This window comes from Kryptolebias marmoratus, linkage group LG7 (assembly GCF_001649575.2).
Source record: "Kryptolebias marmoratus isolate JLee-2015 linkage group LG7, ASM164957v2, whole genome shotgun sequence".
In the NCBI taxonomy this organism is placed as follows: domain Eukaryota; kingdom Metazoa; phylum Chordata; class Actinopteri; order Cyprinodontiformes; family Rivulidae; genus Kryptolebias; species Kryptolebias marmoratus.
Genome location: NC_051436.1, coordinates 7,479,864 through 7,504,202, shown reverse-complemented (window position 1 = coordinate 7,504,202; position 24,339 = coordinate 7,479,864). Strand labels below are relative to the sequence as shown.

The 24,339-nt window shown below is 41.4% G+C and overlaps 1 protein-coding gene across 2 annotated transcripts in view; it reads right to left on the bottom strand.

Annotated features, from left to right (window-relative positions):
- The window catches only part of ppargc1a (peroxisome proliferator-activated receptor gamma, coactivator 1 alpha), a 47,317-nt gene extending 23,204 nt beyond the window's left edge, over positions 1–24,113 (bottom strand). The window contains exons 1-4 of one of the 2 annotated variants that reach the window (XM_017414481.3): positions 23,858–24,113; positions 20,858–21,037; positions 3,962–4,153; positions 1,042–1,167 (exon numbers count right to left, since the gene is read on the bottom strand). In XM_017414481.3, the coding sequence (XP_017269970.1) occupies positions 1,042–1,167; positions 3,962–4,153; positions 20,858–21,037; positions 23,858–23,905 (546 nt within the window). In that variant the 5' untranslated portion in view covers positions 23,906–24,113. Of the gene's footprint in view, positions 1–1,041; positions 1,168–3,961; positions 4,157–20,857; positions 21,038–23,857 lie in introns of both variants that reach the window. The other variant, XM_017414480.3, reaches the window with a different exon arrangement.
- Positions 24,114–24,339: the final 226 nt, after the last annotated feature.

Genomic DNA, 24,339 nt, shown 5'->3' with positions numbered 1-24,339 from the left:
AACATACAACTAGAAAGAGATGGAGCCACAGTGAAGCTACAACACTGACTCTGATGGGTCTGAGTACAGTAGTCACCCCTAAGTCTGGGAGGTGATGGCGGGAGGGTTGTCTGCCCATCATCCTAATTGTGTGCCCCCACCTCGAGCACCACCACATCACTCTGTATGCGCACTGTGTCCTCCAGGGAGTCCTCATTCGCTCTGCTCCAGAAATGGATGACTCAAAGGCACGGTATGAAAATAGACTCAGTAAGGAAGGTTGACTCACTGAATATCCAAACATAGCATGTAGATAACCTACAAATCTTTCTGTGTGTGTTTACCATACAATGTCACCAAATGCAGATGTTTTTTTTTATTTTAATAATTTAAAGGTCTCAGTAAATGAAGATGTTTCTGCCAAGCAAAAGCAAACAAGTGTGATAGATTGATATGACAGTCAGCATACACTGTGCTGGATTCGGACAAAAATTAAATCTCATATTCAGTTTTTTTACCTTCACATACTAATGATACTTATGCATGCTAAATTTATAAATTAATTAACCCATCCCTATTGAATAAAAATCACTCTTCAAACCATCCAATGAGAACATCACATCTGATGTTTTGAACTTGTCATCTCCAGACATCAATCTTGCTTCAAAAGTGCCTGTCGCTGTTTTTTTTCTTTATTCCCTTCTTTCTTCTTCTTTTTTTTTAACAGGCACTACACCAAGTCGTATAAGTGTTGGAGCTAATGAGACAACAGTGCTGATTCCTTGCCTGCAAAGCCCAACAGCAATCAGCCTGTTTTCATTACGAGACAGCCTCCTGAGATAGTAGACTGCTTAAGCAGTAGCCTAACATCTTCTAAAGCGGCCACCAAAACAAAAAATATGTGACAAGGCGAGAGGGAGAGAAAGAAACAAGACAGAGAGACCGAGCGGAATGAGAGAGATAAACAAACAGAAACAAAAACTGTACATACAAGACTGGAAAAACCTGCAAGGCAATACGGGAATTGTGTGAGTGTGTGTGCGCATAAGTGTGTGTCCCCACCTTGACGACGGCAGGTGGTGGTCTGATCCGGTGGTTGCTGCTGGCTGCATGGTTCTGTGCTTTGCCACCTGTGTATTGATTATAGCTGAGCTGGGAGTTTGCGGGTGCCAGAAGGAGCTTCTTCAGCTGCAAATGGACCCAAACAGATTCGGAAAGGAGGGGAGAAGGAGGGGGAAATGAGGGGGGAGAGAAGCCTTGGGTTATGCAAATGACCATTTCCTTTCAATTACACAGCCTGCATTTTATAAATGTGCGATAATTAAACTGATGCTACGGTTAAAAAGTATATATAAACTATGACACGTTTAAAAGACGAGACAGTTGTAGGTAGTTTATAGAAAAAAATATATATATTTTTTTTTTTTCCTTCCTGCATGGGTGTTTTTTGTCTACACATAATCATGTGTTCCCTGTGTGATTGAGTAAACACAATCAGGCATTTTGCTAAATGTCATTTGGAAAGGAACCGGCATGGAATAGAACGGACTATAACGAAAAAAAACATAACATTTTAGGTTAAAGCACTGAAGCCAGAAAAATATCCAGGTTGTAACATCATGAGTACAAATAATAGTACAAATATGGGTGGGTCCACAATGAAAGGTCTGTTTCTTTTCTTTGTCCTTTTATCAAAAACTAAAAATCAGTTAAGATTCGCTGGGAAGAGATGGGGTGCTATGGATTTCTAATTTTCTTTACTATTATGATATCGCTTTTATTCAGTTTCTGTAGTAGTGTATACACTGTTGGCCCCACTATAGCAGAGAAAGGACAATTTATTGGCCAGGTTAATTAAGCAAATATTTGTCATTTTTAAATTAATCATCCGTTGGCTGTGATTGAGCAAGCAGGTAAATCTGTGGGCAGCACAGTGTTGCTGTTTACAATAAAAGTGTGAAATCTATGACACTACACCCTTATGTCAATCAAATAGTTACACCAAGACCTTGGATAGTCGGCAGGGCACCAGTGTCCATGTGCCAACTTTTAAAAACTATCCAGAAAAATAGTAGGACTTCCATTCTTATTTTTCAGAGCAACTTCAGTTTTTTTAAAAAAAGGCAGATAACTAGAAACTACTTTGGAACTATATTTATAGTAAACCTTCAATCAGTGGTACCATAGTCAGGAAAACGTTCTGAATAGCATGAAGGCCCAAAGCTAAATTATTAAAGAAGACCTTAGAGCCTAGAAGCCCTGACATTAGGTATTTGTAGACAAAACAGTTACAAGAACTGAGTCTCACTACAAGCAATTACAAATGTTTGCTTTCGAACCGCTGTGATAGTGCGACTCTCCGATGACGGTCCACTTATCCACCTCAATTATGCACGTGACAATCATCATGAACGACAGTAAGGGGCAAAATAGTTGGAGCTAAGTATTGAAGATCTTTGGTTTAATTTTTAGAGCAGAGTTTGAAAAAGGAATGTCCAAATGTAATACCTGCAGCCAACAGCCAAAAATGAAAAGAGAAGGAGACTACAAACATAAGGAGACCCCTGAAATGTCACCACCTTTAGATTTGTACAGAAACACTGAGAGAAAAAGAAGATGCAGATTCCGTTTTAGCCAGCTGACTGCACCCCACTGTACAGCCATTTTGCTAAGTTTTACTAAACGCTTCTAAAAATAGATGTTAATTTATGTTATGCAAAACAGTCAACCATATGTGCCTGAACACAATTTTTTTTAAAAATACAAATGGCGTTCAGATATTCCAAACACAAAATTTTCTTCGCACAACATTTGCCCACTTGGCACATGAGTCACCCCGCTGTGTGCCTCTCGCTACCCCCCACGTTGTTTTGTCACTACAGTAGGCCTGAGGTGTTGCTGCCACAAGAGTGCCGGGTCTCCTGTGGTGAACTTGGAGGCGTTCACTTCCAGTGCACCGTTTGGAGAAAAAAGGGCAAAGCTTTTGTGTGCAACATCACACAAACAAACCTGTTTCACACAGCATAAAATCTGTACTGTGACAATGTTATAGCATATTTTTAAGGCATTTAGAAGGCAGAAGCAAATGTCTATAGATTGATTTCTTGTGCCAATGGGATGTCAATGCTGCTGAAATGTTAGGCTGTTCAAAACTCCGTAGGATGGAAAGCACCCTTAATGATTTTCTTGAAGTCATAATGGAAGAGGATTCTCCTTCCAAACATTAACTGCTCCCACCTCCTCCACCCCTATGCTGCGTCTTCCGTGCCAGCCGCAATTCCTCAGAGAGGTGGGTGTCTAACAGAAACAGAGGTTCATTGACTTTATTATTTATTGTTTCATTAATTTTTCACCATACAATGCTTGTAGCGGTGTTATTAAGCAGGCATAATGTCTCTACTTTGCTGAAAATGACTGTGATTGTTAGTGTTGTGCATAGTTTGGGGAGGATTGGAACAAATTAGTTGTATTTTTTATATTCAATAGGAAATATTTGTTCCACACACAAATTTTCAATATACAATTAGCCTGTTAAAAGAAATCAATATCATTTTCAGAAGGTTGAATAAGTTAAATTTCTGTAAGATGAAAAAAAAACACCACTGGCAGCTCTGATTTTTAAAGATCCACATCAGTCATTCAAAGACTTTTAACAATTGACCTCTACTAAATCACAATGTTCATATCATTGACTTGGAAACACAATTTCACTTTCATGTAATTAGCTCTAAAGTAGCCAACACACTTGTCCCATTCTGTCTCTTCCCTGTATCTGCATGTCTGTTTGCACTTAACACACATATTGTCAACATATTGTGGGAAACTGACAACAGAAGTTCTAACAGACTATTGACCACTTTTGGTGCCAGGTTATAATTTGGTGACTGCTGTGGAGTAGCCAAAAAGTAAGACTGTGTCCAAATCTGGAGGTCATATCATGAAATAAAAAACTCTCTCCAAAATCAAACCAAGTTTAAGTTACCAAGGAAGGCTCCTCAGGCTCTGGGGTGCGTGGTGAGGCGTCTGGGGAGGAGGGACAGCTCCGGTCACTGGTATTGGTCACGTCCCCATCTGCCAAGGCCTCAAACGAAGGCAATCCGTCCTCATCCACCGGGATGCTGTCCAGCGTCTCTGTAAGCACTGCCAGTAAGTTGGCCTCATTTTCTTCATCTATCTTCTTAGAAAGGGGGAAAAGGAGGAACACGGAGACAAAACATAGAAAGACAAGAAAAAAAGGGGGATTTTAGTCAAGATAATTTGCATCTGATTTTTATTAGAGAGGTAAAAGAGGTAGATGGTTGCACAGATCCTTTTATTGTTCATGTAAAAGAACAGTTTCTGGTTAGTTGGATTTTTGTGCAACAGCTACCCTATTCTAAAATATTCAAGAAAACAAAATTAGTGCATATTTTAAGTACACACAACTGCCGATTAGCACAGAAGACAAAACGGTTTCGAGCAGGTTCTGTCCTTGAGAAGTTTATAATAGTAAAATATACAATGGGATGAAGTTGCTTTTTTCCTGTCTTCAGCTACAGAAAAGAACAATTGGATTGCAGACAAAAGATGCTCGAAAGCAACCCTCAATGAGGTGCTACATCCCACTAAATGCTAAAAAATGTGATTTAAAATGCTGTCTTGGCAGTTGATATTTAGGACAGGGAGTTCCTATCAACATTTTCTGATAAATAAAGCTTGTTCTTGCAGCTGACTGTTAAGTAGTTCAGAATTTAAATGTGCATGAGTCAAAGGGCAATAAATACATCCAGACAGATAGCGAGAAATGTAAGCTTGGAGTTTTATAAGCAATAAGAGATCTGCAAGTGTATGTGGAGGACAAAATATACAAAAGAAAGAATGTATGTATGCAGATGCATATAAAAAGTGACAAGGAGTTGAGATGCTGTACAGAAGTGTGTGTGTTTTGTACACACATTTTATCTGCCTTGTTTTACATTGACAACAAAAAGTGAAGGGGTCACAAAATCCCAAGGGACTTTAAAATAGTGTAAAGATAAACAGTATTTTTTGCAGGATATTCTGTGGTTATCCCAAATAAAGCAAATGTTTATGCACACATCAGGATTATAATCACTAGATGATGGCATATGGCCATCAATACAATCAATATTCATTGAAAAGACTGGTTTACTAATGTGACAACAGCCTTTTTAATACTTGAGATTTTAAATGTCCATTTAGAGCTGACACATACATCTTCAGCGAGCCAGCTAACAGTGAGGAAAATGTTAATTTGATGTTCATTGAGCAGATTTTCTCCTACCAATATAAACACTCAGTTATTATTAAAAAATGATAAAGGGGACATATTTCACAGAGATAACACGGTGTAGACTGGGGGCCATGCTGCATTGGCAAGCTAATGCCTTGCAGGAAATTGCTCAGTACGAGGTGGCATGCTGTTTAATTACTTGCGAGAAGCTTTAAAATCCACTGTGCTGGAACCTTCGTGCTATTGAAGCGCTCACCGTTTTCCAGCTTCCCAAATCATTACCTGAGCACTAAGCGAGTTGGTATGAACTGCTGATAGAGCTGGAGCCTCGGCTTAGCCCAAACATACATCCTTGCATGAGAAATTGAAATTTAGGATCCTTTTAGATTATCACAAATGAGTCTTTAATGAGTCAGCCATCTGTTTAGTCCATACTCATCAACCATCCAATCAATGCTGTGTTTAGGCGCAGCTTTATCCACTACTTCCATCCTCCTTAAACCCATAAATCTAAATTCTGTAAAAATTGTCGTGTATGCCGCTGTGTGATGGGAGTTACATTAAAAGCTGGGCTGCCTAACCATTATTATTATGTCATGCTTTCGAAAGAACTGTGTGATTTTTTTTTCTTTTTTTAGGTCACGGCAAGCTCAAACGTAGTGAGCTCAATCCTGTTTCAAAAACCTCCACCAATTCCACCAAGCTCCCACAGGTGCAGTGTATCCCAAAAGATAACTGAGAAGGGACTCTCATATTCTGAGAGACACTTGTAAAACCCAGAGTCGTGATCGTCAGTCAGCAACCGCTGCTGTGGCTTGAGTAGAGGCACTCATAGGCCAAGTGGGGATTTAGGAAACTGGGGTAAAGAGCAAACCTTAGTGATGGTTTCTACCCAAGAGAGAAAATGATATAATACCTCTGTCCAGGAGGGTGAGCTTTTCCATGCCAGCTTAGGGACCACACTGCACAGTTTCAGAAACAAAGTCACACTAAAGTGCTTCTTGGACATTAGCAAAAAAAAAAAAAAAAAAAAAAAGAAAGAAAAAAAAAACCTCAATGTGGGCGACTCTCAGGAGCTTTGGCACCAAAATGGCAGAATAACCCAACAACCAGCGGACGACCACGTCCATTCATATTGATCACTGCAGCAGCTGCTGAGAGGAAAGGACGGACAAAGAGAGGGGAGAAAAATTGTCTCGGTGGAGGCACTTTTCTCAGCCATCCCGCTTAATGGACCTCACAGAATTAAAGAGATCTTAACAATCCTGGGCTAATTGTGGGATCACTATATATTAACCCTGCTCCAATTCTAAAGGGTGCCATTTTGCTGCAGTTTTATTCCAAATGCCTCAATTAGCCATAAAACACACTGGCAAGAGCTGGCAGCAACCCCCATCAAACACACACATGCACAAAACCCCACTCTCCCCACCCCATCTGATATTCCCCACACCAGCAAAGTGAAAGCTAACCCCAGTTTTTCATTATTAGGCGAGACACTTTTCTTATCAGTCAGGCAGTCTTTCAGATTGTCCTTGCCTTTTACTCTTTTATTGGGTTCTACAGCTCACCATTGTGTTCTCGGAGATACTATTCACAGAGCTGATAACAGGAGGTGAAGGTGATGTTTTGAACAAACACTCACTCCGGGACACCAAGGCAAACAGCTAAATTAGATCCGCACATTGCTTCTTAAGAGTTCCAAGGTCCTGAGCAACTTTCAAGGGATCAAATATTAACAGTCTTTTGGCAGGGGACAATGTATTATTTATGTGTTAAAGGGAACCAAACATGTTGTGGAAGTACAGAATGATAGACCTGATAGCTGAATGGAGTATAGATTGGTCCCAGCTAGTTGAGTTAATGACAACCAGATTTATGTTTTGATTCTTTATTCTCAGTCAAGAAAGCTCCTTAGATTAGAATTGAAATGTCTTCAAGAAGCAACAAAAAGGTCAAATTAGCTTTGATTCAACTTGCAAGGAATACAATGTCCTGCAAGACTGAGAATCTACACCAGCATATAAAGTCTGATCTAAATTAACAACCCTTTTGCAATCACATGATGAGAGGCAAAACCTGATACAGATCTACAGGACGTGGTGAGATAAAGTACAGGGTCACTTGGTATTTTCAAGTAATACCTGTGGGGTACTTTTGTTCATTTTGACAAATAAAATGTGTGGTGGTGCTAAAGGCCTTTCCACAAAATCATTCTGAAATGGGGATGCAAATATGAGCAACTCTTTAAGCTGCCTTTGGTCATTGATAAATGGACCAAGAGAGCTGGCCCATGACAATTAACACAGTCAAACTGAAATGGAGATACAGAATGAAACTCAGTGGCTTTAATCTGGAGAGCTACACATAAATGTGTCGGACATCTCCCATTCTAAATCTCAAAGCTGAAGTCAGTCTGTCATCACTACATCATATTCTCGAATCGTGATGCTGGTTTAACTTTATATATATTGACTGTTTTGGAACTGTGACTACCTGCCTTAGTGGATCAGAGGTATAACAGTGACAGGTTGACTTCAACTCCTCATAGCACCTTGGTCCTTACATAAAGATGGGAAGAAGGCATCTCAGGTCAGGCATGAAAATACGTTGTGAAAGGGTCTAAAGTTGAAAAAGACCCCACTTTGCTCGATTTTAGTCTTTTTTCTACTGCTCCTGACTCTTTCAGGTTTCAAAGACGTTCTCTTTGATGAGGTTAAACACCATGCTAGACCTTGAAAAGATGGCACAATCAAACATTCTGGGGGGCATATGCTCGTATGGCATGTGGGGTGTTGGTATCAAGTCATCACATCTTGACTCTGCCAAGAAAAGCAGCCTTGGATTTGATAAACAAATAATGTCATTCTGTGTTATTACCCTCGGCCCCCAGATTTCAGAGGAAATAAATCAAAGTCAGCTTCGCCGTTAAGGCGTTAGTCAGGCCTGACACGTGGGCCAGTCACACAGGCACAACATATGGTGGCAGGGAAGGTGGGAGGAGACGGAGGGGAGGGGAGGGGAGGGTGAGGCACGGCACGATGCACGGCAGAGAGACAAATCATGGCAGCCGCCAGAGACGTCTGGTCATTTAGCATGAGCTTACTGAGATGGAGAGAGGGTGATTATGGCCTATACGGAGCGATGAAACCATACATAACACTGTTAAGTTCTTCTGTGAGTGTGTGTGTGTGTGTGAGGCAGTGGCGGCACAGTCCAACAGTGTTCCAAATCATAAAACTAAATGTTAAACCACCATTGTGGTGAGAGCTGTGAATGGCTTACAAGATGTAGCAGTGAAGACTCTTGTCATTTTCTATGCGTCTCTAGAATCAATCAAGTGGTCTTATTATTATAGCCAGCCACCACTTAGGTGGGTGATTATGTAATAGCCTATGTGTGTTTGATTATCTGATTGTTAGCAAAATATCTCTTAAATCACTGCACAAATTTTAGGAAAATGCTCAGAATGTAATCAATAAATGTGCATCTACAAATGATTAACTTGCAGAGTCAACCTAAGATGGCTGCCACAGCTAATGGACCTTTCCAAAAACAAAAATGGCTTTAACAGATAAATTTTGTTGTGGTAGTAGCTAAGACTTATCCCCAACAGATTCTCTGAGCGCTAACAGATCGTGAGAGATTTTTGTTTAAAACTTTAGTACGCAAGGCAGTGAGTAGTATGCATTCCTTCATAAAATGCTACTTTTATTTTGAAATAATTTCACAAATAAATTTTTGTGGGCTAAATTTGCTTGGACATTTCTGGACACAATCACATCTGTGGTAGAACTGTGGATATGTCCAATTCAACAGAGTGGGTAAACCTCCTATAATTGATTGCCAATTTTCAAACTAAACTCTTTTAGATTATAGTATCTGGTTTGGCAATATTGTTTACACTATATTATTTAATTCCTCACCCTATTAATGCAGATGAAGATAAATCAGCCAATACAACATCAAGATTCCTACACTATATCTGTAACACAATAACTTGCCTGGATAACAATATAATCACAGAGGAGTTTAGCATTTTGTGCTTTAAAGTCCCATTCGAAATTTGCAGAAGTTGCCAGCTGCATGTCTCGGTTTAGAAGTCAACCAGAGTTATAAATCAGTACGGAAACGATTCGAACCATCAATGAGGATTGGGATGTGTGGGTGCAGAGATCTCCTGGGAACCATTTGGGGCTGTTACAGCAACCGTGAGATGAGCTGACAGGGGAAACGAGAGAGGAAAATGATGTGTGAGTGAGCCAAACAGAGAAGGAGGACTGTTGTTGCACTTGCTGACACAGGCCAGATCCAATTGAGACACCTACTCAAGGGGATGTTGGCAATAGCTGTTCTTTTGAGTTTTCTGTGAAAAATCCTTTACCCTGTAAAGCCTGCTCATACTAACTGCCTGAACTCTGCCACCCATCTGCAGAGATCTGCTGAGGCTATCATATGCCATTTTTAACCTGCTCTGTCCAACATTGGGACAAATATCATCCTGTGGGCTTTAAAGATAAGTACATTAAAAGACCATGTAAAGATCTTTATCACCCTCCACAAAAGCTAAAAGGACAAAAATGTTTTTGCCCTGTCTGTGCATCTGTTTCTGTATCAATCCAAAAAATACCTCATGAATCACCAAACAGATTTTAATGACACTTTCAGAATATAATCATTGGGTTGACATCTACAACTCATTAACGTTTGAAGTCAAACCAATTCATTACGACTGCTACAGCAAACTTAAAAATAGATATAAATCAGTCAATTTTACATATTTTGAGCTAGAACTGGGTGTGGTAGTATGATAGATTCATCCACAACTTATACTATGAGCGCTAACTGATCACAAAAGATCTGTGTTTAACAATTGGAGTCAACTCTGTTTGTTAGTTAGCACAGTATGTCATAATCCACTGCTTAACTTCTGGAGCCCACCCAATTCAAGATGACCGCTACAGGTCAGTCTAAAACTCTGTCATGAAAGGCAGTGGGCAATATCCATTCCTAAGTAAGTAAGTAAGTAAACTTTATTTCTATAGCACCTTTCACAGACATAAAATCACAAAGGGCTTAACAGAAATGGAGACAACAATATAAAAATCAGTGAACAAAATTAACAAAAAGCCAAACTAAAGAGATATGTCTTGAGACTTTTTGAAAAAGTCAGTAGATTCGGAGCAGCGCAATGCTGAAGGGAGAGCGTTCCAAAGCCTCGGGGCCTCCAAAAAGAATCTAACTTCTCTCTAAATGCAGCACAAAATGGCTGCACTTGTCTTTCAATAACCTCACGTTTTTGAATCCCAATGACTGATAAGATCGCAGTTTGTGGCGTGTCTATCTACTGTCCTGCCACAAGATGCTATTGTTTTCCTTCTCCAGCCGTTCAACAGATGGCCCAAGCAACCGTTTCCTAACACCACCAAATCACACACCGTCGTAATGACCGGACGCGCAATCTTTTGTTTTGGCAGCTACTTCCCAATGTGCTTGGCATGAGGAAACACTGATTGCTGTGATTGCTCTGACTGTGCCTTGTTCTGACGGTCGCAGCAGGAGCGGGGGAGAGAAAAACAGAGATTTGGAGGCTCGAATAAAAAATATTCAGCTGGATGCAGCATTTGGATGAGAAATGGTGCTTCCCTCTGCTTTTTTCCCTCCTAATGGCATGCAAATAGCTGTTTGCTTAAGTCGGCAGCTCTGAATGTGCACTTCTAAGCAAGGGGCCTTTGAACCTACTGTTACACTGCTGATAATGTGTCGGAAGAACACAGGGAGGACGACAGATTAGAGATGGACAGGAAAAAAAAGACAGATTTAACTGTCCATCTTGCTGGAATTTAAAGGGATAGTATTGTCATTTTAGAAATAGTTTTGTCAAATAGCTTTCAGTGATTAATACCTGATCAGATGTGACATCAGTCATAGAGCACAGAGTGGAGAGAAAGAGGCAAAAGTCCAACAACTTGCCAAATAAGTGCAATTTTTTATTGTTTTTCAGGCTTAAGAAACAACTTTTTATCAAAAATGACATACCAATGTTAAAGGATGCTTCATTCGCTAATATTAAAGCTCTACTCTTTTGCATTGCTTAGTCTGTTGTTGTTTTCTCAACTGAACAATCTCTGCGTTTCCTACATGAATGTATGGTGCTGAGTGGCTGTGAATGTATCAGTCCACCTTATCAGGGCATCTAGTTCAAAAGTTTATTCAACTCCTGATGGACTAATTATTATTATGTAAGTAGAGTTCTTTTTTTTTGGTTATTTTGTATGTCAGTTTGGAGAAAGAGTTGTTTTATAAGCCTGAAAAAGATTAAAAACAAAAGATGGCACTTATTTTGCTAGCCAATGGACTAGCCTGGACAAAGACTTTTGTCTCTTTCTCCATGCTACATGACTGATTTCACTGCTGATAAAGTTCTAACTATTGATAGCTATTTGACAAAACATCAATTCAAAAATGACCCGACTATCCCTGTTAAATCTGTCATTAGCAGTCAAGTGCAGCTATCTCTAAAACATTTACAAACCAAAAACGAGATAAAGGCTGGTCATTTTTGTCTTGACATTTACATAGATCTGCGACAAAGCTAAAATGGACCAGAAGTTCTTGTTCATCTCTGCTGCTGACACCATTTCAACACACAAACACACAAAACCACCCGCAAAATCAAGCTTCTGACCTTTCAGGCCCTGCCAAGCTCATTGAGGCTTTATGACGTTTCATTTGTCATAGTAATGTCTCTGTCGGAGCAACGCCAATATGTGCGGAAAGCTGGGACACAGTGGACAAGATACAGCGGCAACAGTGTTTCTGACAATAGACACAAAAACGTGTCTTTAATTCTGAATATCCTATTAAATAGCTGACACACAGCGGCATGCTTCATAATGGGACCAATAATGCAGATAGTAAGCAGTCAACCTTAGCAAACACAGACGTGGCTATAACTCATTTAATTTTACAAATATTTAGCTGAAGTTTGGTGTGTCAGTAGCTGAGGACTGTGCTAAACACATACTTTAAGATCGTGTGAGATCTTTATTGAAACTTGGCTCTCTATTATGCATTTCTTCAAGGAATGCTCGTTTCATTCAATTTACTTCCATTACCAAAGAGGTGCAACAAGAAAACAAGTGGAAAAAAAAAAAAATCATATCAAAGTCTCACAACATTCACTCGCTCCATAAATGCAATTTGCTGATCACTACACAAACACCTTGCATGTGTGTGTTTCCTCTGGATGCAGCCGTGACTCTCAGCAATTTCTTTTTTCTTTTTTTTCTTTGCACACCTTCAAGTGCCATATGTTTTTGAGAACGCTCGTGAGGTAGCTTCGGCTGAACAAAGAGGACTTCACAAGATTGTTCTGTGAGTGGTAACGATGTAGGGCTGCACATATCTTTACTAGAAAAAAAAAAAAAACACACATCAAAGGAACTGTACACATAAGTCAATTCGATCCCTGCTCGTTGATGTAAGGCAGGGATACTCTGAGAAGAGAGGAGTCTTTTTTTTTTGTAGCTGCAACGTTGAATGTTAAGCTGAATTTCACCGTAATCTTGGAACTGTTCTCTGTGGAATACTGATATGTTGCTTTTCAGTTCGGATAGGCTTTAGCACCTTCATCTGAAGATACACACACCACACCTGCACACACTACAGGACTGTGCAGCATCTGGAAATGCAGGATGATCAATGGCTGTTTGGCCACTTGATGACGAGCATCAAACACTCCAAACCCCTTCCACTCTGAGCGTCACGTTATTATACAACAAAGCCTTCTGCAATATGAAAAGAGGTTTGGTTGGCCTGTGTAAAGAGCCAGAATAGTCCTCTGGAAGGAGCAGATCAACAAGCAGATGATTTCAGGGCCCTCGAGTTCAACAGCACTGATATGCAGTCGATTTATCACAGATAGGTCACTTTATGGATTCACAGTGCTCCAGAAATTAATTAAAACGTGCCTCTGATTTGTGTTTATGCCAAAGAAATCCTGCTTGGTTTCATAATTATCACCAGCAGCTGAAAGACAAGGGATAATGTTTTTGCATGTCTCTTTGTGTGCATGTTTTCATTTGTCCAAAGGCAAATTAACCCATGAACCACTGAATGGATTGTGTTCAAACTATCAGATACTGAGCTAAAATTTGAAGTAGTAGTGGCTGAGTCCATTCAACACATACTCTGAGCTCTGCCACACTGAGCCACATCTTTGCTTAAAACCTTTGGCGTTACTTTAGGAGTCAACTCTGTCTGTCTGTTACCGAAATATTTCATGAACTGCAAAACAAACAGTAGAGAAACTCACAGAAAGTAATCACTGGATATACATCTATAACTGATTACCTTTTGGAGTTATCCTGATTAAAGATGGTCACCACAGCTACACAAAAATAACTATAACTCAGTTTTACAGATAGTAGGCTGAGATTTGGTGTGGCAGTAGCTGAGAGTTATTCACAATACATACTGCAAGCCCGAACAGATTGCACATAACGTTACTTTTCTGACCAAAACAGCTAAAACTCCATCATTTCTGAACATAAGATGATCTTAGTTTAAAACTCTAGTATAAAAGTTGGTGGGTAATGTGGATTCTTTCAAGCAATGCAATGCCTTTCATTTTATGCAAATTCATTAAAATTAAATAATTATCTACAATTTAACATAAAATGAGTTATAAAATTTCAAATTCTTTTTGGTCCGAATCCGTTCTCAAATCTGTCTGTGCCTTCTGCCTTTCCTTTAAGGTTGAACTTTTCTCTATTCTAACACAAAAAAGAAAAAAAAACATTTTTAAAATGAAAGTAATCTTTTCTATCTACTGTGAGAAAATGTCAGGAAAAAAAGCTTTTACTTTACACTCAGGAGCTACTGATTAGGCAGCAAGTGAGTCATCTAAGCATCCAGTCACTCATGCATCAGCAGAGCCTAAGAGAGCCTCTTGAACTATTTGAGGCCTGTGCAGACTTAAATGCTTCAGGAGGGGGGATAAGCTGCAGCTATAGGCATGCAGTGCACATCATGAAGCTTAGCTAGAATAAGGTGGGGTTTTATTTTTCTTGATAAAACTAAAACTGACTCTCAGTCAGAAAAAAAATGGTCCTTTCTCAGGCACAGAACTGGACTGCAATTAGTAGAGTTAAAAAAAAAAAAAAACAGATACATTGTTTACACAGAAACACAGTTTTTCTAAATCTTTCTTTTTATTTGCTGCTTCTAAAGATATATTTTTAAGCAAGGTATCATTTCCAGAATTGTATTCATCCGCACAAAATCACCAAAAATGACTGAAATCGCTGTAGGAACTATGCCAGGTCTGTATGTGGTGCTGTAATGCCGCCACAGAAATACACCAGAAACAGGAACGAGGCGTGGCGCATGTGCATAAAACTTACATGCTGGGTAGGAGCTGCAAACACCAAATTCAAAGGTTCCTCCCACTTCTCTGTCTAGTTCTTTGCTGTGAATGAAGTATGTGGTGGAAGTTATTGTTCATCAGCCCTGTCTGCTGACATTAATGGGGTCTTAGGTTAGGTTAGAGGCAGGGCTATGATGTAAATGTTATAAAAAATTGTTTTGCCCGTCTACACAAAAACACAATGGTGGCCTTACAAGATTTTTTTCACTCCTCTGGAACTTGTTTCCAAAAAACACAATTTCAGGGCTCCTAAAATGCTGTTTCTGTGTGGACGCAAGGCTGAAATAATTTTTAAACAACTGTGTTGTCACAAAACCCCATTCCCACGTGGACAAACCAAGAGAATGTTCCAAATGTTTTACAACTGACTCGCTATTTTTCCCAGCTTCTCCCATTGTTATTTACAATATATTTGAACGTGTAGCAATGAAAGATCTAAAGAACCTGTATGAAAACATAACAGGCAGAAGGACTGGTCCACTACACTGGCATAGAATCTACACACAACTGGGACTGATCAGCCTTTACCAAAGAAGAAAAGATCTCTTGTTTAATTCTGGTCTGCCGTGAATCACATCACGCACTGACTAAAAGCTGCTTTTCACCCTCTTCTCATCTCCCGGTTTCATTTCTCTGGACTGTTATTCATCTGGTTTTCTTTCAATTAGCTGTTGCTTTCACCTCTCTGCCATGTGTTTTCTTTTTTTATAAGTGTGTTTTATCTCTTGGCTTACACCACCCTGCACTTCCTGCGTCTCTTCCTTGCTTTGAAAGAGGAGCATCAAAGCGTTCTAGGAACCGTGTTTTTACCATCCTACTCTAAAGTACAAACTATTAAATAATACAAGGGAGGATGGTCTTATCGCAGAGCATCGTTGCAACATGTTATTAGGTGATGGTGTTGGGAGGGTTGGCGGTGGATTATTGGCTTAGTGTTATAGTCAGGTTAAAGTGAAACAGGCCTGAAAGGGTCTTAACAGAGATTACCCTAGGTACTAAAAATAATAGTTTTGGTTCAGTTCAGTCACAAAACTGAAAAAGTGTCCAACCAGAGAAGAGGAGGATCTGATCTTTCTCTCAAGCTTTGTTTACACGGAACTACAGGTTTTCCAAAACGATCAGCTCTATTTGTTGTACCCTTGTAAATGCATCACTGATTCTAGAAATGTCTTCAACCACACGAAAACACAGAAAACAACCGAAAGTCACTGTGCTGCAACAGTTACCAATAAATCTGAAGACATTCAGGAGGGCGTCTTCAAAAAGTCTCAATGTTCCCTGGGATTGTTTTCTTGTGCAATTTTTTTCTCTCCAAACAGTCATAGTGTTGTCACAGGCATCTGGAATCCATTCTAAACCTTTTTTAATGTAGTTTTTGTAATTCTAAAGTGATGGAGCTGTATTGTTTAGTCATCATGTTAAATTTGGGCTTAAACATGCTGGGAGTTTGCGCAAATGTGACATTTGGTGTGATTCCAAGTAAATTTACACATTTTGGTGCAGTTTTCTGTCTCCATCACCAACAGTCTCAGCCCCATGAGATACTACCTTATAGTCACTATGCCAGGCATGTACATGGTGCTGTAACGCTGCCATAAAAATACATCAAAAACAAGAAAAAAGGATCTGTAAACACAGGAAGAAGAAGAAAGTGTTGCTGCAGTTGAGCAACTATGTTCGGTACCATTTACAGCACAAACACGCCATTATTGTCCGTCTGACTTGCTTGGGGTGGTAGGTTAGTTTAAAGGGCGATGATGCCATTCAGGACAGAGAGTTTAGGCTGTCCACATAAAAGCACAAAGGTGACATTTCAAGATTTTTTTTTCGATCTGGAACTTTGTTTTCAACTAACTACTGTTTCAGGGCTCCTAAAATGCTGCTTCTGTGTGGATGCAAGATTGAAACAGTAAAAAAAAACTTTTCTGTAAAACACAAAAAGCCTCTCCCGTGAGGACGGCCCCTCATTTACACACAGACACACACCAATCCACACATTGTGGTGGCTCCGCTGTGATGACAGAGAAGGGTATCCACAGGAGGCCATGGGATCAACTGGAGCAGCAACACCAAACATGCATCAATCAGCAGCAACCGCCCAATGGGACGGTGATTTGAGTGTGTGTGAGAGAACAAGACATGCAGCCAAGCAGCCACCATCAGACCAGAAGATGTTCCCTTGCTCTTTTTCCAAACATTCCCCAGGGGGGACTTTTTTTGTTGGCCACATCCACCCTCTCTGTTTACTATCCTTTTATTTCCCACCCCCCTCCTCACAGCGCTCTCTTCTCCCTTCCAGACGTTCTTTCCAGAAGCGACTGTTGCGGGCCAGAATATATTTGTTTTGCCACTGCTGCTCCAACTTCCCATCAGCCAAGAACAAATGCTTTGCCTTGGGAGCGAGAAGACAGAGAGAGGATGGTGGGGGGGAAAGAAGGAGAAGAGAGCCCACAGCGGGTTGGGAGCTCTTGTTGTGGAGTGGATCTGACAGACGCTCTAAGATGACACAGGCTTGGACAGCCGATGTCTGCATCTCTCCCTGCTATACATCTGCGCCTATTTGTCTACACTCCCTCTCATTTGTGCATCTCGGAGCAGCATGACTGCGGGTCTGAAAATGCGCTTCGACAGTGATTTAGGATTTCTTCCATCAGACAGTGCAAACAATGTATCAGCACGGTGAAACTGCGAAAGAACTTGAGATGAGGAAAGCATGGTGTATTCTAATAAGACTCACTTGAGAAAATCATATTATACAGTTGGAATATGATAATTCATACACCCTTTGCTGGAGCGGTGAACTGGTGCGGGTGGTGTACTCTCAAATGTCAGCATAAATTTGCAAAATAAACGCAACCCGGCATTCAGCAGGGAGTAGGAGCAGGGACAATAAGGGTTTCTGCTGTTTTTGCGTGTTATTTGTGTGCGCGGGCATGACGATCGCTGTGAGAGGGGGTGTGTGTGTGACTTTCTGCAAACTCCTGTTTCGGCTCACAAGAGTATATCGCCAACAAGTGTTTGAGCTAATTTACGCTTACATGTGTTTGCAAGAAAGGCACGAGGGCTTGAGGAAAACGCTGAATCCCTGTAGCATTAATCGTTCCAACCTGCCTTAACTTAAGAATAGACACATCTGTCCAGTAAGACAAATAAATCAATGCACAGCTTTATAATGCTGTTTGAAGACCGAAACCCATCTGAAATCATGTTGGAGTGAAATAAAAAGTTTAAATAAAGACCCACACATGTGTGCTCACATGCGTACACTAACATGTCCGATATCACAGTAATGCTTTAAGCCTCAGCATCTTATTTTACTACCTACTAAGCCTACAACCTTTTATTTCCAATCCATGGGCTTTAGTTCTGACTGGCCTAAATCCAAGCTTCTCCTTGTCCATGTGACTTTTCCTCTATCCATCTGTCCCAATGTCTCTTTGTGTTTTTGTCTTGTCATTTGCTGGCCTTTTCTATCTTTTGCATCTCTCTGCTTTGTGTGCTCTACCTGTCCATCTATCATCAGCGTATCTTGGGAAAAAAAAAAAAAAAAAAAAGACGACAGAAGCATGTCAAAAAGCAAACTGAGTGCCAATTTTCTTTCAAATCACACTATGCTGACTCGCAGCCTACAACAGCTGTAAATGCCTTCATCTGCATATCTGTGATGTGGTCGTGACCGCCACCAGGACGTCCATACTGGAATCCGAATAAGTCCGAGCCGTGGAGGCGCATTTCCATCAATCAAACGGCTGAAGCTCGACATGAAATCTGAGAGGAGACCCGCGGTTAAAAAGACGTCGGGTCACACTTCTACGCTGTTATCTTTGGCTGTACACGGGGAACTTATTGGACTAACTACCCCTTAACAACTGCAGTCAAAAATAGACTATGGACTTTCACGGTCGGCTCGTTTTTGAATAGGTGTCAAATACGCCGGGCCAGGAGCGATAGCTGCCATGCATGTGTGTGTTTGTGTGTGTTAAAAGACTGGGGGAGTGGTGTGGTGGACCATTCTCCACATTTTGTGTCGGGGACAGTTGGGACAGTGGCAGGGAATGAAGCTAAAGTCCAGCCAGGGGACAGTTTGTGATCTAAGGCTGCCTACTGAACAGATCACACAAATGTACACAGATAGAAACATGGACTAACGGGCATTGATACAAACACTTAAACTGCTCGAACAGGGTGTAGATGATTTCCATTCTCCCATGTATGATCTGCAAGACATTTGTAGCTGCAAAGTCAATATTTTCAGGCCTTACTTTGCTCTATAACCAAGTCAAACCTTGTTTATTCATTTGCTACTATGTGACATGGAACCTGAATAAAGGTTCAAGAGAAACCAGCAGGTGTTTGTCTTTCTGTCAAAGCTGCAAATCATTTCTTTAACCGGTAAATGCAGGTACGTTCTTCCTAGGAGAAGATTGTTTGATGGGGGACATATAAAAGGGGGCAAGTCAGTGTGACAGCTGCACCCAGCTGTTACACATGTTACGCCAAAGAGCCTTGATAATCTGCTTCCTGCTGGATTGCTGAGAGCAGGTTTATGCAAAAAAAGGGAAGGTGAGATTCAACAAAAGGAAGGAATACTCTTGCAGGTTTTTTTTTTTTAAATCTGGGCAGTTATTAACACTTTCTCTAATCTTGAACTTTCCAGCGGATGTTTCTCTGTTCCATGCAGAGGCCAATCACGGGGGCGCAGGAAGTACAGCTGCTGCCACGGACTTCTGATTCTTGCCGCGCAGCAAACTTTCCTCTGTCAGATTAAGTAGGATTAACTGGGTCTTGCCGTATGATGAACTCCGAACTTCATATGGCGACTTTCAAATATTGGGGGGAAAAAAAAAAGTTTAAAACTCCAGTTTGCACAGCTTAATTAGAAGCCTCTCCATGCCCTCAGCATTATACAATAGCTGCTGGCTTGTCGAGTGTGTGAAAACATCACCCGCTTACTGCAATTTACACAATTTCTATGGAGGCAAACACGTGCTGTGAAGTGCCGAAGCATGTACACGTGCAGGTGCAGGTGCACAGACATAGGCTCCATCCCACATTGCAACTCGCGCACGGCTTCACGCTCAGAGCAGGTTTCCTCATCAGGGGATGCTGAGTTCCATTGTGTGTTAAAATGGCACGCATACAGACACACAGATACACACAAGCACATGCATACACTCTCATTGGTATTTTTATCCTTCCCTAGAGCCACTCGGTGGCTGCAAGCCATATCACTCTCAGACTACAGAGAAGCAACGGTCACACCAGCTCGTACTTAAGACCCCCCCCTTGTTGTGAGGGTGACTGTTTGGGGTAATCCAGAGAAGTAGAATGTGTGGTGATATAAAGGGACTCTAAAAAAGGTGGTGGATGTTAGGGGTGGGGGGGGTGGGGGGGGGGCAAACACGGAAAGAATTTAGTCTGTTATCAGCAGCAGTCTGCAAAGACCACTGAGGACACAACACACAGCAGAGACCCTGGAAATGTGAGCACATGACAGGGCCAAAGGCGTGCACACACACCGGCTCCTCACGCAGGGTTTTTCCTCCCGAGGCGAGGCTAAAGCATCCAATCTCAGTCTTTCTTGTCTATCTCTGGCACTGATAAAGGCTTATAATGAACTGGGGACTGGAACTCAGTCCCAAGACTGATGGCTTTATGGCCCCGGCCAGATCATCACCCTCTGTGGACTTCGCTTGCCACCGGGTGAGAACAGAAAAATAGTGCCAGAGGGAAAGAAAGGAACAGGAAGGGGGAGAGAAAAAAGAAAGGAGGACGGTGGGGGTGGGGGTGCAAAGATTAAAGTTTTACACTCCAACCTTTGAGAAGCATTTTGCAACACAGCCTCCGTGCCCACAGTTTACTACGGACACGTTTTCTTAGATCTGTGCCGACAGCCTAGCGTCGTGGCCAAAAGCCAAACAAGGGACAAAGGTCCTCCTGAGCTTATCGTTCTTTACCTTATCTCCTCTTTTTGTACTACGGTGCAATGTAAAATTGTATTTATAAACTAGTAACAGTCGTAAAATTTGTTTGGGTTGCATTCAAGAATGTGATAAGGTACTGTGCTTGCTGGGGGGGGGGATGTTGTTATTTTAGCTCACTCCCTACCCTTTAGAGTAATGATATCACAATAGGTGCAACTATGCTTCATAGCAGCAGTAGCAGCAGCAACTTGCCATGTTATAAATGATCCAATTTCTCAAAGCTTTACTTACCTCAAAAAAATTGGAGGCTTCATTTCCGTACTGAGAGGAGATGATCTCTGATTGGTCACTGTACCATTTAAGGCCACCCAGGAAGCTGTCGGCATCGAGGTCACTGACATCCAGCTCTGAGAGGTCAAGTTCAGGGAGGTCCGGGCAGAGGGGCTGGTCTTCACCAACCAAGGCAGCACACTGGAGAAAATGACAGAGAACGAAGATGGTCAGGAAGACATCGAATGTTTTGTACCTTAAATTATTCCAGTCAGATTGGGAAAACGGTTCTTTTTTAAACCCAGTTTGATGAAGTGTCTGCCACTTTCATATGCGATAACGCTTGCAAGCCATAATTAATCTATAACTGTTCTTACTACGCCCATATTTAATATTAACATGGCAGATACGACAGGCTGCAGATCAGCAGAACGAGCAACCTGTTTCCACTTAGCTTCGCTCGACCTCCAGCCCACTGTGTACACTGTTGTTGCTGGTGGCCTCTTGACTACTGAATGCTGCCTGTTGACATTTTGTTATTCATCAGCCTCTTTTATGTAATCTAGCCAATGTGTACTGTTTGTAGCAGCTGTTTCTGCTTCCTCCACACGCAAATCAACAGCCCTGGCCTGGCTGCGAAGGAGAGTGGTGAACCGGAGCTGGATAGGTCCCTTGATAAGAGGAGGAAACAAGTTCACAGATCGCTCACCATTTCCTACAGATGTATGCTAGTATGAGTGGTGTGCACAGTATTAGTAAAACATCAGTTGCAATAAACTCACATTTTTCTCTTTTTTTATTTTTGATGTTTTCACAACACTCACAACTCTCTCCATTTTGGCCATTTTTATCTAAACTAGACATGAGCATTTAGAGCAACAAGATTCCACTTGACTATTAAATGCATTTATTACAAATCCTTTAGGATATTAATCTTTTGCACAATTACATTCAATGATAATACATGACAATATGAAGACAACACATGTTGCATTGACCTTTGACCTAACATGATATTATGGTGACAATACATGACATGTATCATGTAACTATCGATAATATGTGAACGAGACATTATATGATATTATGACATTGTTGTGATAATATTTTTAATATATTGTGCAGCCTTTGTTTAAACCCTTTAAAAATCAGTTATTTTCAATGTGTAATCCAACAGAAAATAAATAAGCAAAAGTAAAGAAAGAAAAAGAGTCCCAGAACTTTACCAGCCCTAAAGTCAATGCTTTTAAAAACATAGGGTAAAAAGAAAAGAAAAGAAAAGAAAAGAAAAGAAAAGAAAAGAAAAGAAAAGAAAAGAAAAGAAAAGAAAAGAAAAGAAAAGAAAAGAAAAGAAAAGAAAAGAAAAGAAAAGAAAAGAAAAGAAAAGAAAAGAAAAGAAAAGAAAAGAAAACATGTTTAGGCTCTTTGCTCACACTCTCAATTATAAATCAAAGCCTTTCTTCCTGCTGTTGAAACACACTCATAATTTAGCAGAGGACCACATCAGTCGTTTAGGAACGCCACAGGGAGGCGTAAAGAAAGATATAAGACACATATCCCCGGGCGAAGCCATGAGCTATTTGGCCCACAGACTTTTGGGTTCGGGTTCGACTTAGGGCAAAGCCGAGAGAGAGAAGGATGCTGTGCCAAGTGGGGGAGAAAACCCGTCCAGACATCGGTGTCACAGTTCATACGTCCTCGGAATGCGCCAGCACCACACGGTGACTGCGATAAGGCGAAAAGGCAACCGTGACATTCTCTAAGGGCTCTGATCCCGTCAGACGGGACACAGCTGCAATCGAACCGTCCAGGTATTTACTGACTGGACGTCCTGTGCTCTGTTATCTCCCGATTTTCTTGGGCAAACTAATGAAATAGCGCCGCCAACCAGCTCCACAGACCATCAGGATGCAGCACGCAGCGCAGCGCTCCGGTGATTTACGCGCAGCGCCGCACATGAAAACACCTGCTTGGATGAAGCCCCGACGGCAGCTTTTCTTTTATTTCGCAAACGTGCTTAAAAGCAAACAAACAAATCTAAGAACCGATTTGAAAATAAGCTTTCAGATCAAACTCCCCTGAAGCTGAATTATGGCGAACATTTCCAAAAACAAAAAACAGATCTGGATGATGCAAGTTTGTTCCTTACGCTCCTAATCAGAAACCAGACTGCAGCCATTTAATGACAGCTGTCTGAAACATCAGAGAACTCGTGCTGACAAAACCTCAGGGGTAAAAAAGGGGGGGGATTAATCCTTTACCTTCAGCCAGGTAAGACAAGATAAATCAAAAGTCGATTGGAGCCAATAACTTGATTGAACACGAAAGAAACCGATATAAAATCGCACACACAAACATAAAAAATAAAAAGCACCGACTTTATTTGGATGCTGCTGCTCTCCGACGAGGCAGCGCTCCATGCGCCGCTCCGGATGTTGGCTGGCACAGCCCGCTCAGAAACGATGATGCTCCTGCGCAAAAATACGCCTCGCCGTGCCGAAAAAGCTCCAAAAACAACAAGAACTCTCCGGGCCAGGCTCAGCAGAGGAGGATTGATCGTCCGTGGGTACCTTACTTTGTGACATTTCGGCATGAAAACACCTTTTTTTTGCACCAGGAGCGCGGCTTTGCAAACACACACACACAAACACACACACACACGGTGATTGGGAAGATCCTCTAAATGAGAGGAAAGAGATGGTCTTGAACCCTCGTGGCAACTACATCATAAAGATTCCCTCTTGTCAGATACGGATACGTGTGTGTGTGTGTGTGTGTGTGTGTGTGTGTGTGTGTGTGTGTGTGTGTGTGTGTGTGTGTGTGAGGATAGATCCCTCGCATCCTCAGCCGCGTCCAGACGCGCACTAACACCGGCGAGCCCCGAACAGCAGAGACTTGTCCATGATTCCATAAAAATAAAAATAGAAAAATAGAAAATCTCCAAAGAACTACAGGGATGATGGTGTGTGTGTGTGAATGTGTGTGTGAGTGAGTGTGGAAAAAGTCGGATTATTTTCTCACCTCTAATTCTCTCCACACAGAGTCCTGGTTACACCTGTCCCACGCCATTCAGCCACTGTGAATGACGGTCCCCGAAAAACCCAAAAAGAAAAAAAAAAGAAAAAAAAAAAGAAAAGAAAAGAAAAAAAAGAAATCAAGTAAAAAAAAAAAACAAATCCACACGCGCTTCCCACTCGCTCTCACGCAGGCGACTGCTGCCCCTCGCCGAGAATGAACCGAGGGCACCTGTCTTACAACTGCTTTCCATCACATGACAAAGCTATTAAAAGTAGGCAGGGGAGTGACTCCGCGTCCGCTCCGCTCGGCCCGGTGACGCGCGGGGAGCGGGCGGAGTCTGGCAGGAGTAGAATCCTCCTCACACACACACACACACACACACACACACACACACACACACACACACACAGGATGGAAAAAAAAGTTCCATCTTAAAACCAGCTCAGGATCTGTCCGTGTAAGGCACAGCGTGTACATAAACACAA